Genomic DNA, 10,825 nt, shown 5'->3' on the forward strand with positions numbered 1-10,825 from the left:
TTCCAGGGTCCTCCATGCACCATGTTCACTTTTCAGGGAAATACTTTCCTAAAACTTAAAAGCCGCCCCCCCCCCCCCCCCGAATAAAATAGGGACTATTTTTTAGGTACAGTTGTCATCCGCATGCAAAAGGTAACGCCGCGCGCGTCGACGTACGTCCGCGATCCGTTCACGTCGCGTTCTTCTGTTTATTTATTATTTTAATTTTATTTGAACAGTCAGAAAAGATATCAACGTCCAGAGCTAGCTAGCAGCCAGCCGTCAGCGTCGTTTCGAAGTTTCCGTTTCAATAGGCAATTATTTGATACTCTACGTTCTAGCTTTCTGCACGAGATATTTTGCATTGGTCTTGGTGATTTGGAAGCCTCTTGCGAAATCATGTGCACTGTTCGGCCCTTCGTGTGTTCAGATTTGCTCAAATTTAGCAGTATGTAAGTGAAATTGTATTGCTTTTATGATGGTAATTTCCTCTTGACTTGGATTTTCACCTATCGATTACTCTTGCTAGCTATGTCTACACGATACCAACAGTGCACAGAAATGAAAGGGTAACTCAGAACATAGCAATTTTGAATGCAATAGAACCTCAGAGAACAATCCTTACCAGTGGCAACTGCATACTCGCATTGGAAATTGATTCAAAATTCACAAAAGAGCCTTTTCTGTGCATTTTTGGATGCAAAGTTGCAAAAGAGTAGCACGCAACTTCACCCTAATTACAACTCACATCATTCACTGGTTTGAGGGAAAGGCGCAAACGGGAAAAGTCTGAAGAAAAAATTGACTATCACCACCAGATCGCGAACCAGGGACCCTCGCTTGTAGAGAGACTGTTCAACATTTTCTTCAGACTTCGTAACTCACACTTCAGTTATACATCGACTATCCTTTTCACACATTCAGCATCCTCCTATCCAGATAGGTATGGCAAAACTGTTAACGGAAAAGATAGGTACGATACTTCTAATGAAACTGTCATTTGTCACAGTTTTCAATTGGTCCGGTCGTACCATAGTCTTTCATACTTTGTGTATAATATGGCGGGGACGTCTGCCCTCCTCAGCGTTAGTAGCTACAAAGTTGGTCCGGTGTTAACCTGACCAACCGGACCGGTTCTGGCGGGCCAGAAGGGTCACGCGGGTCCCAAAGAGAGAGAGAGAGAGAGAGAGAGAGAGAGAGAGAGAGAGAGAGAGAGAGAGAGAGAGAGAGAGAGAGAGAGAAGGAGCACACCGCCTGATGGCACCTCAGATGCGGAATCAGATGGGATTGGTGCAAACAGGTGCACACGTGTGGGAAGTCATTACGCTTTGCCGCTGTGGGATGACGGCAGGTCCTGGAACAATGGCCTTGAGTAGATGGAAAGCAGTGGCTGCACAGTTTGCAGTGTGCATTGCAGCACTCACGGCTAGTGGCGGCAGTAGATCGGGCAGCGATGGCGGCAGTAGATCGGGCAGCGGATGACGACCCGTACGCAGAGGCAGGACTGCAATGGGCGATTAAGCCTCCGCGACTTGGGAACCACCGATCGCAATGAGTACACCGACAGGTACCTTTCTACTGTGGGATTGGTTTCCCTCGCTCAGGTGCACGTTTGTGCCCCACGGGATCACCGTGGCGTGGACAATAACGAGAGCATACGTTACATAGTTACGGCATGCACCGGTGCCGGGGTTTCAGAGATGTCAGATGTGTATGCCAGTCAGGGCGAGAGTCACACACTACTCTATACTGCATTGTGATCCGCCTCGCGGTCGGTGACGGCACAATCCTTCCACCGCGATCGCGGGCAATGTGCTCAGCGACGAGAGCGCAGGGTGCCACGCAGTATCTGCTTTGGCCGTTGGATGTCGTCCATGCGGGCAACATGACCCAACCACTCAAGTTGACTGTGTCCCAGTTTGGTTGTGCTTGTCCCCGAGTCGCACCACCACTCAAGAAGCTGCGTATTTGAGATGCCCTCTTGTACCTAAATTATTGTGTACGCTTGCCTTGGCAAACACAGGCTATCGTGCAAAATTGATTGCACTGTATGAATGTGGATATGGGTATGTGCTGTTACGAGTATGATGGGGAATTTTGTTTGTTGTGTTTTGTTCTGCAGCAATCTGGATCCATTGACAGAAACTGTATCCTTGCAAGTCTTTGTCTGCATGTTTGAAAGACCCCAGCATGTGTCATCCCTTGTCAGCCTACTGCATTGTATACTAGTATATGCAGTACATGATTGTACACCATCATGTATGTGTCTGTGCATGGTGTATATGCTGCATTTTTGACAGCATATGCCAGCTAAATCGGCCCTGCCACGACTGCACAAGGTCAACTTTTAACGGGCAGATTACAGTTGAAACCCTCATGGTTTAACGTTGCAATCGCTTGTGTCGTCTCCACGTGTGCTACGACTCCCTGATCTATATTGTATTGGTTACAGAAGGAGAATATAGCAATCACTCACATGCACTGGCTCTGGTAGACGAAATAAGGCTGTTTAGCATATCATTTCAGATCATTCTACCCACATTTCTGTATACAGTGTACTTGTATGTTTCAAGAGGATGGCGGCTAAGTGTATATGAGTTGGCACTGTCAGTATTTTGTCCTTGACTTACTCGTCACCTCTGACAGTATGGCCTGTCTTTTTACATGCATTATCTAACACACTGGCCTGAGTACTTTCAAGTGTCGGAAGCGCCTGATGGCTCCATCATGGGATACAGTAAGTAGTTAGTAGAAAGATGGATGCTGTACACCTCTAGTACTCCAGCACTAGTGGAAAGGTGGATGCTGTGCACCTCCGGTACTCCAGCACTAGTGGAAAGGTGGATGCTGTGCACCTCTAGTACTCCAGCACTTGCAGGAAGTAACCAGGTGTTCTGGTTTGGGCCATGGGTACCGTGGACTCTCTCTCTCTCTCTCTCTCTCTCTCTCTCTCTCTCTCTCTCTCTCTCTCTCTCTCTCTCTCTCTCTCTCTCTCTCTCTCTCTTATCCAGACTCCTGGACCCGGACGCCTCCCTCTACTTGCAACTGGGCACCTTGGTAGTACATACTTGTATCCGTAGTCAAGTCATGTTTCTTCCTTTTGCTGGCAGTCAACTAAAGTACAGTCTTGCCAGGTGAAACGCGGCCCCTAAATCTCACCTGCTGAAGTACTAGTATACAGACTGTACATGCCTCAATCATGCACACACTGCATGAGCACTCTCATAATCATCATGAAACAGCACCAACGGAATGTATGGGACCGGACTGTTTCCGGTTGAAATGATGTGCCATATCTACCTTGGCCAGGCGCGTACTCGGCGATGGGCACGGGGGGCACGTGCACCCCCCGAAAATTTTCAATCTGGGTAATTGCAATTGTAATGTATGCAAATATGCTCTAAAATTCAAGAAAGGTTGCAAACAAATTGCAGAAAATTGCCGGGGGGGGGCTCCCCTCGGCTCCCGTGCACCCCCCTAGTTGGGGGGCCGAGCACGCCCCTGTTGGCTGTAGCGTATTTCTGAGTCATAGGCAAGACGGAGAAACGGCCACCCTTCGGTCCCCGGATAGAAGAAGTTCTGCTGTACCAGACCAGTACTGGCAAGACCTGTGGGACTGTGGGACACGGGTATTTACTTACACTTTCTCTTGAAAATGCCCCCCTAACTTATGCCAGGATGCCATTGATCCAACAGCACGTCACTAAAACATGTGCAATGCACAATGTGTAGTTGTATCTGGCTTGCAAACTCTGCTTGCTTCTAAGTTACTGAGTGCGTTTTGATTTGCCTCTCCCTGGGGCTGCTGTTCATTCTTCTTGTGTAATGATGTGGCTGTGTTTGTCTAGTCATGGGCAAGGCCGAAGGAAAAGTGCAGAAGGAGATGTGGCATGGCCACGTGACAGCAGTTACTGTTGGCAACGAATACAGACGCCTGGGCCTTGCCTCTCTGCTTATGAAGGAGCTGGAAGAGATCTCAGAAAGGTCTGTACTCACCCAATCAAAACTACTTGTAGTCTTTTTCTCAGGGAATATTTTGGCATATCATAAGGCTGTATTGAAAGTGAGGCTGTGCATGGCTCAACACCTCAATGGCATTGGATGCATATGCCACTTCATTTTCGTGAAAACATGCCAACGTTGGGAGTCTAGCAGCCTCTGATGATCTTAATCTCATTGAGCCTGGTAGTGCTACCAGTTTTTGTACTGATACCTTATATGTACATGTAGATAATAGTGAAGTCTCACTCACTTACCTGTGCGTGCTCTTGCATGTATGTGTGTGTGAGTGTGTGTGTGTGTGTGCGCATGTGTGTGTGTGTGTGTGTGTGTGTGTGCGTGTGCACGTACGCACGCGCATGCATGCATGCATCTGTCTGTGTGGCATGCGTATGCCCTGTTTCAACCTGCAGAAAGAACACTTTCTTTGTTGACCTCTTTGTACGTGTCAGCAATAAAGTAGCCGTGGGCATGTACAAGCAGCTAGGCTATCACATCTATCGAACAGTGTTGGGCTACTATTCTGGTGATCCGGACGAAGATGCATATGGTTAGCTGATTCTCTGAGTGTACATGTTTGTGAACAGTAGGGACTCCAGTGTCGTAGACTCGTAGCACACACCACAAGGCCATAATGGTGCACAGAACGATGTGCATGTCGGAGTTGAAAGTTCTACGACTGCAATATTTCACCCCCGTCGACTCCCAATGCGCATACATACATCGGCCCTGCACCAACAGCGATTGGTGGAACGGGCAGCCCAGCAGTGAAACCCCGATCATATCACGTTCGTCTCTCGCTCGTGTTATATCCCTAGAAACCTCCACTCCGTGGTGATTAGTCAACTGACTTATTGTGTCACGCTGTTGCATGGCTAGTCATACCAATGTTGACATTCTGTGATGTGATGGGTAAAATTACTAAATAAGTGTAGTGGACCGGTTCATTGTTACTTTGGAGTTCTAGTTTGAGTATGAAGCTTTGGGGTTCTTTGTGTGTCCGTTTTGTAATCATGAGTAGGCGGTATTAGTCTTTCTCACTCTCTCACTCTCTCTCTCTCTCTCTCTCTCTCTCTCTCTCTCTCTCTCTCTCTCACTCCTCCTTTCCTAGATATGCGCAAGCCAATGTCTCGTGACAAAGCCAAGAAGTCCATCAAGACGGATCGTCCCGTCATAGAACCACACGAGCTGGAGCACACATAGCACAAGCTATACTCCTGATCCTGGTGTTTAGTGTACATAACATTATAGTTACTTGAGTGCTGCTGCTGTTCGTCATTACGTAGCCGGTGTGCCACTCACAAGCTGACTGCTTTCACTTTGGAATCTTGACATCTTTTTGTATAATAATGTTGTCTCTTCGCGTCTTCTTGCCTTGTTTGTCTTGTGTATAAAAAAAACATTATTGTAGCTACTGCCAGTGCCAGCCGTGCGTGTGCTAGTTGTGCACTGTGTAGGAATGATACACCAGTGTGCTGCTACAGCGTGGCAAGACTATACATAGCCTCTAGCTCTAGCCCATTAGAACGTGGCTGATGTGAACAGCATTCGCGGTGGCAGAGCAATGTGGCACTACACTTCCTTTATGATTTTGTAAAGTCTGGGACGCAAGCGGTAATAAACGCCTCTTTTTAAATAGTTTCTTGGCGTATTTCATCGCTGGTGCACAGAGTTTAAATTGTTAATATTATTATTATATTAGCACACCCAGCTCTCGTGTTGTAGCTGTTGCAGCCTTGCTTGTGCCGGGGTGATTCTGTATCAACTCGCTGGTTTCCCATCTCTTTTCGGGGGCTTGTCATTGTGTACAGACCAACTCAGACAGGGACTTTCTCTGTGAAAATAATATTATAATCTATTCAGGAAATGAGACATTGCGCAAATGTTCTTCTTCACCCCCCACTGCACGAATCGCATAATTCTCACAAGTAATTAGAGCATTAAGTGTTGGCTGCTGGGCTACTGCTCACTATGGGACGAGATGCAAAATATAACAGTAACACAAGGAGCATAAGTTTCCATCTACAGTCCGGTATTCAATGGCTTCCTGCCAGAAGTCAACTTCATCATTCTTTCCGTCGTAGCTGTACTTCAGTCGACGTGTTTGTAGTGGTATACATCAACATGCTGAAGATGTGTCGATGGCTGGCTATAGCGGACGCTGAGCATGGCCAGCCATGCTGATGCCAATTTGCAAATGATCAACACAGCCCTAGGCTTGCAGTTGACGAGTGTTGCAGAGGCCTGGATGGCCATTTGGTAACACGGACATTGGAGTACCGAGGGGCAATACCAGTATGCATCTACGCACACTCATGAAGATCATCACTTTTACGTTGGCATTTGCTCAAAAGCTCGTGGCCAAATCCAATCGACACATTTGTGGCGGTGGTGGTAGCAAACTATGCCACAAAGGAGCGTGTCAACCTTCACCCGCTTGCACAGGTAACGTGATGGTAAGCGTCTTAGTTTGGCAATGAAACTGAGCGCCGCCCTGCTCGGCATACACCCAATGTGGAAGATCAAGATCGAGTCTGTAGCCACCCGGTCGTACCAGCAATTCAATGCGGTCTTCGCCGATATCTAGCTGCAACCACTTGACGGACTTCATGTGCTGCGATTCAACCTCAACAACCACAAACTCCGGCTGCCCTTCCTGCGGCTCCACAGTAATGCACTTCTTGCATGGAAGTTGGGTGTACGCGTTCCCTGCTTGCTCATAACGCTCTATGGATGATGTCTGTGAATCGAGCTCCACCACAAATGGTTTCTTTGTCATACGCATAAGTTGAGGTTCAAGGCGGCCAAGGTGTTGCTTATTCTTCAAGAGTACACACGACTCATAACTTAGCTTGACATCATGCTTCTGCTCAATGATGGTTAGAATGGCAGTAAGCAGAAATTGCATGAATGCTTCTTGTTGCCGCACTTTAGTACAGAAGCTTGGGTGAATAACAAGGTCATATGCAGTACATGCTGCGCCAGATTTGTCGACCTCTGCATGCGGAGGCCCTGCACTGAGCGGAACACGGAATTTTCCCACATCTTCCGTCTCCAGAATTCTCTGCAATTCAGTTTCGCTGATATCGGGTGGTTCGTTTATTTTATCTGACGTACAAATGTTCAGGAACACTTTCTGACCGTCTTCTGATCGAGTTTTTACGCAGAATCCAGGCTTTGGTGTCTCCAGAATAGAATCTACGACAGGTTTCATTGGCTCTGTTCCGGGGAGAACAAGATCCTTCTCCTCTGTAGCATTGTCGTGTACAATATTGAATAAACTTGTATCAGCCATCACACAAACAGATTTTGAAGACAGTCAAAACGATCGCAGTTGTCACCAACACGAACAGGGGGGATGACTTGTGCTACAAAGGCCGCGACGCGGTATAGAGGCAGTCCAGTGGATACAAGCGTGGAAAAGGGTTCGACAAGTAGCTTACAGTTACACACTTCCAACACCAGTGTTGTGATTATTTGAACAAGAGGTAAGCTTTTTTTGTTGTTGAAACAAAATGACCTTCACTTGAGTCTCGCGAGGTACGTCGAGATCGAGAGAGCGAACCCACGCTTCAAAAATGCGTTTACACTTTTCCATAGCAACCATGCATCGGCCAGCACTCGTTCCCAGTCATCAGTCTAGTCATGTGCTCGCCGAGCTCGTTTTCTCAGAAAATATTAATAATTATTTTTAGTATACATACAGTGTATAATGTTGATTGATTGATTGATTTTGATTGTGCACTGTATCTGAAATCTGTCGTCACACAAGGAAACAAGTCGCAACACCGGAGAGCGAATATGGCTGGGCCGGTGCTGCTCAAATCCGATGACCGGTGGTATGACCGTGTACTGTATGTGTATGAACAGTGAACACCCATTTGTGCACTCGCATGAGGACAGGGCACAAGCGCGAGCGTGCACATCAGGGAGTCGTATTTTACGACTGCCTGGTACATATTATATAATTATAAATTATGGTGCACATCATCACAGCCTGATGAGAGGTTTCCAATCCTCTGTGGCTCCAGATCAGAGTCACCAGTTACGCACAATGCGTAGACTGCCAAAGTCACAGTTTCCACTCAGCGGCGTGCTATCACGCCAAGCCATGAAGTGTGTCACAAGTCAAATGCAGCCATGGTTCGACCAGAGGAACAAACACAGACCGCAGCTCCTTCCACATTGTCGGCAGTTGCCGGGTAGGCGTTTCAAGAGACCACGAGACCTATCTCGCCATAGTTCCCACTGCTTCGAACCTACTCCCCCCCCCCCCCCCCCACGAAGCCCGCATACAGTATACAGGAGCCAGATCATGGCAGCATGTCCAAAATCCAAGGTGTGCGCGCGCGTGTACAAGCACAGGCTAACCAAGCACACGTATACACAAACGCACACGCTAAACTCAGCAAAGAGTTACACCGATGGCGCACAAGGAGACAGGAGCAAACATAAGAATTTCAGCATGAGCCACAGGACTAGGGTGATCCCAAGAAACAGTACTGTGGTCAAGTTCTCGTACAAAACTACCTGTACACTCTGGAGTAGTCATATCTATAATATAAAAAAAACGACTGCATATACAAGATATGGCGGGTATCATCAACACATACCGGTAGAACACAGAGGGTGGTGGTCAAGGGAGAAAGTGGTACTAGAGAAGGAGGTCAACAAGTGGACATCAGCACATGTCGAAAAACGATGGAGCTACAAAAGCGAGGGAAATTCTTCAAAAAAATTCAGCGTGCATGCACCAGGCAGCTGCATGCAAAATACTATCACCAATTTCCTTCCGCATAACGAGAGCCATAGAGATATGTTAAAAGAAAGAAGAAGGAATTGTCTGCCCACCAGAATGACTGTCATTAGAATATTTAAAAAGAAAAGAAAGAAAGAAAGAAGAGAAAATACAACGAAGACAAGGCAATTGCCCTCCGTACTTCATAAATAAGCCTGGAACAAATCAAACACAAGCTGAGCAACGGCTCCACCATGAGTCTACTAGTAAGGTAACAACAGATCGCTTTCACTCAAGAGTGCACTTAGGTCCGTGTACAAGTGATGCTCTGCTAGCTTCACTCCAAGGACTTGCTACATGGGGAAAAAGTACACCGTGCAGCAGTCGGCTTCGCATTAGCATTGGAACATAGCAGCCACCATACGTTTCCGATGTCAGAGACAACAGCCATTGCCTCGAGGCCTCTCTGGAAGGTGACAGCACCACAAGCCATGTTTTCAACCCAGCATCGAAAACAACGGAGAGGCGTACGCCATGGGGCGAACATTAGGATGCGGCACTGCCTCGTACGTCGTGAACTCTGGCTTGAGACCGGGTGCCTGTAGTGTAATGAATGCGCCCTTGTTGCCCATCTGGTCACAATAGTTTGGTGCAGAGAAGACAGTAATGCAGCGACCGCCATGGGATACCTCGTAGCCCTCTGGCTTCACTTCATGTGAGCGGATGACCAGATCCAAGTTGTTGTACTCCAGGAACTTTTCGGTGACGTCCGGGCCAAACTGTGTGCCTGCTCCTCTCTTGCTTGACGACCGACCAGACTCATCCTGGGGATCAGACCACAGTAGTTCGCACATTGCTCCATCCTGTGGGGGCTGCCTGTTGCGATCCAGCTGCCTGAGCTTGTTCAGGTCGACACCATCTTCACTGAACAGGCCACCGTGCGTGACAAATATCTTGTGACTGATGACATGCGACAGTGGGAGCCAGTTGAACACTTCCGTAAACAGCTCATCCATCGTTGAGTTGTACTTGGATCGGCACTCGCCAGAAAATCCGTACATCTGGTTCATGTTGATTGTCTCATGGTTTCCACGTGACAGGAACATGTGATCAGGGTACAGCAGCTTATAGCCAAACAATGTGAAGACGACTTCTATCGAGAATGAGCCGCGATCAACAAAGTCACCATTGAACAGGTAGGGATTCTCCTCTGACGGAACACCATTCAGCTCAAACACGTTCCGCAGGTCGTAGTACTGTCCATGAATATCACCGCACACAGTAAACTTGTGCCCGTCCGGTACACTGATGTCAACAACCGATGGCTGCTTGGAAAAGTACTCCTTAAGCTGTAGCAGCATCTTGAAGGCATACTTTTTGTGAAGAACCTTCTGTTGTTTATACCAATCGGAAAGCTGCTCCATAAACTCTTTGGAGATCTCCTCTTCCAGTCGTGGCCCATTGTAGGTAGGTTCCACAACCATGTTATTTAGGTCAATGGTGTCTGAAACTGCCTGGCTGCCATTGTCTGCAGCAATGGCCTTTTCAAATCTCATTCTCCGCACGATTTTCTCGCACTCCTGGTACTTCGCACGGGCATCAGCATCTCTGGGTCGTGCTTTGGCTACAGCGTCATAATCCGTGAGCGCAGCCTTGTATTTTCCCAGGGCCATGTTGGCAGTAGCACGTCTGTAGTATCCTTTCAAGTACGACGAATCGAGAGATATCGCCTTGGTGGCATCATCCAAAGCCCAACCATAGCTCTCTGTCCGGAGATAGGCTATGCTGCGGTTTCCGAAATAAATAGCATTGCTGGGATTAACTTTGATCGCTTCGGAATAGAGTTCGATAGCCTCCGGGAATTGCTTGTCATTGAAGAACTTATTTGCTTTTGTTTTCAGGTCCTCGGCTTTCACTTTCTCCTCTTCCGTAGGGCATGCCATTATGCCTAAAACTGCAGAAGTATCCCTAACACTTCACAAAGAGTATTGATAGCGGAGAAAATCTACCATCTCCCATACAACTTTCCTGACTGAGCTGGATCGATATCGAATCGATCGAGTTCCAATCAAAAAGAGTGAAAGGATGAAAGGTGGATTTTGTCGCAAA

The 10,825-nt window shown here is 47.5% G+C and overlaps 3 protein-coding genes across 3 annotated transcripts; 1 reads left to right on the plus strand and 2 right to left on the minus strand.

Annotated features, from left to right (window-relative positions):
• Positions 1-234: 234 nt before the first annotated feature.
• Positions 235-5,388, plus strand: LOC135825582 (N-alpha-acetyltransferase 20-like). The gene is made up of 6 exons (XM_065338193.1): positions 235-431; positions 2,102-2,126; positions 2,626-2,716; positions 3,828-3,963; positions 4,392-4,528; positions 5,090-5,388. Exons 1-6 carry the CDS (start codon positions 379-381, stop codon positions 5,179-5,181), a joined length of 534 nt encoding a protein of 177 aa, XP_065194265.1. The 5' UTR covers positions 235-378; the 3' UTR covers positions 5,182-5,388.
• Positions 5,070-7,492, minus strand: LOC135825571 (PIH1 domain-containing protein 1-like). The gene has a single exon (XM_065338183.1). The coding sequence runs from the start codon at positions 7,271-7,273 to the stop codon at positions 6,401-6,403; it is 873 nt and encodes a 290-aa protein (XP_065194255.1). The 5' UTR covers positions 7,274-7,492; the 3' UTR covers positions 5,070-6,400.
• Positions 7,493-8,377: 885 nt separating this feature from the next.
• Positions 8,378-10,809, minus strand: LOC135825610 (serine/threonine-protein phosphatase 5-like). Its single transcript, XM_065338220.1, has one exon. The coding sequence runs from the start codon at positions 10,657-10,659 to the stop codon at positions 9,214-9,216; it is 1,446 nt and encodes a 481-aa protein (XP_065194292.1). The 5' UTR covers positions 10,660-10,809; the 3' UTR covers positions 8,378-9,213.
• Between the last annotated feature and the right edge of the window lie 16 nt (positions 10,810-10,825).

The sequence above is a fragment of the Sycon ciliatum genome, chromosome 1 (genome assembly GCF_964019385.1).
Source record: "Sycon ciliatum chromosome 1, ocSycCili1.1, whole genome shotgun sequence".
NCBI lineage: Eukaryota > Metazoa > Porifera > Calcarea > Leucosolenida > Sycettidae > Sycon > Sycon ciliatum.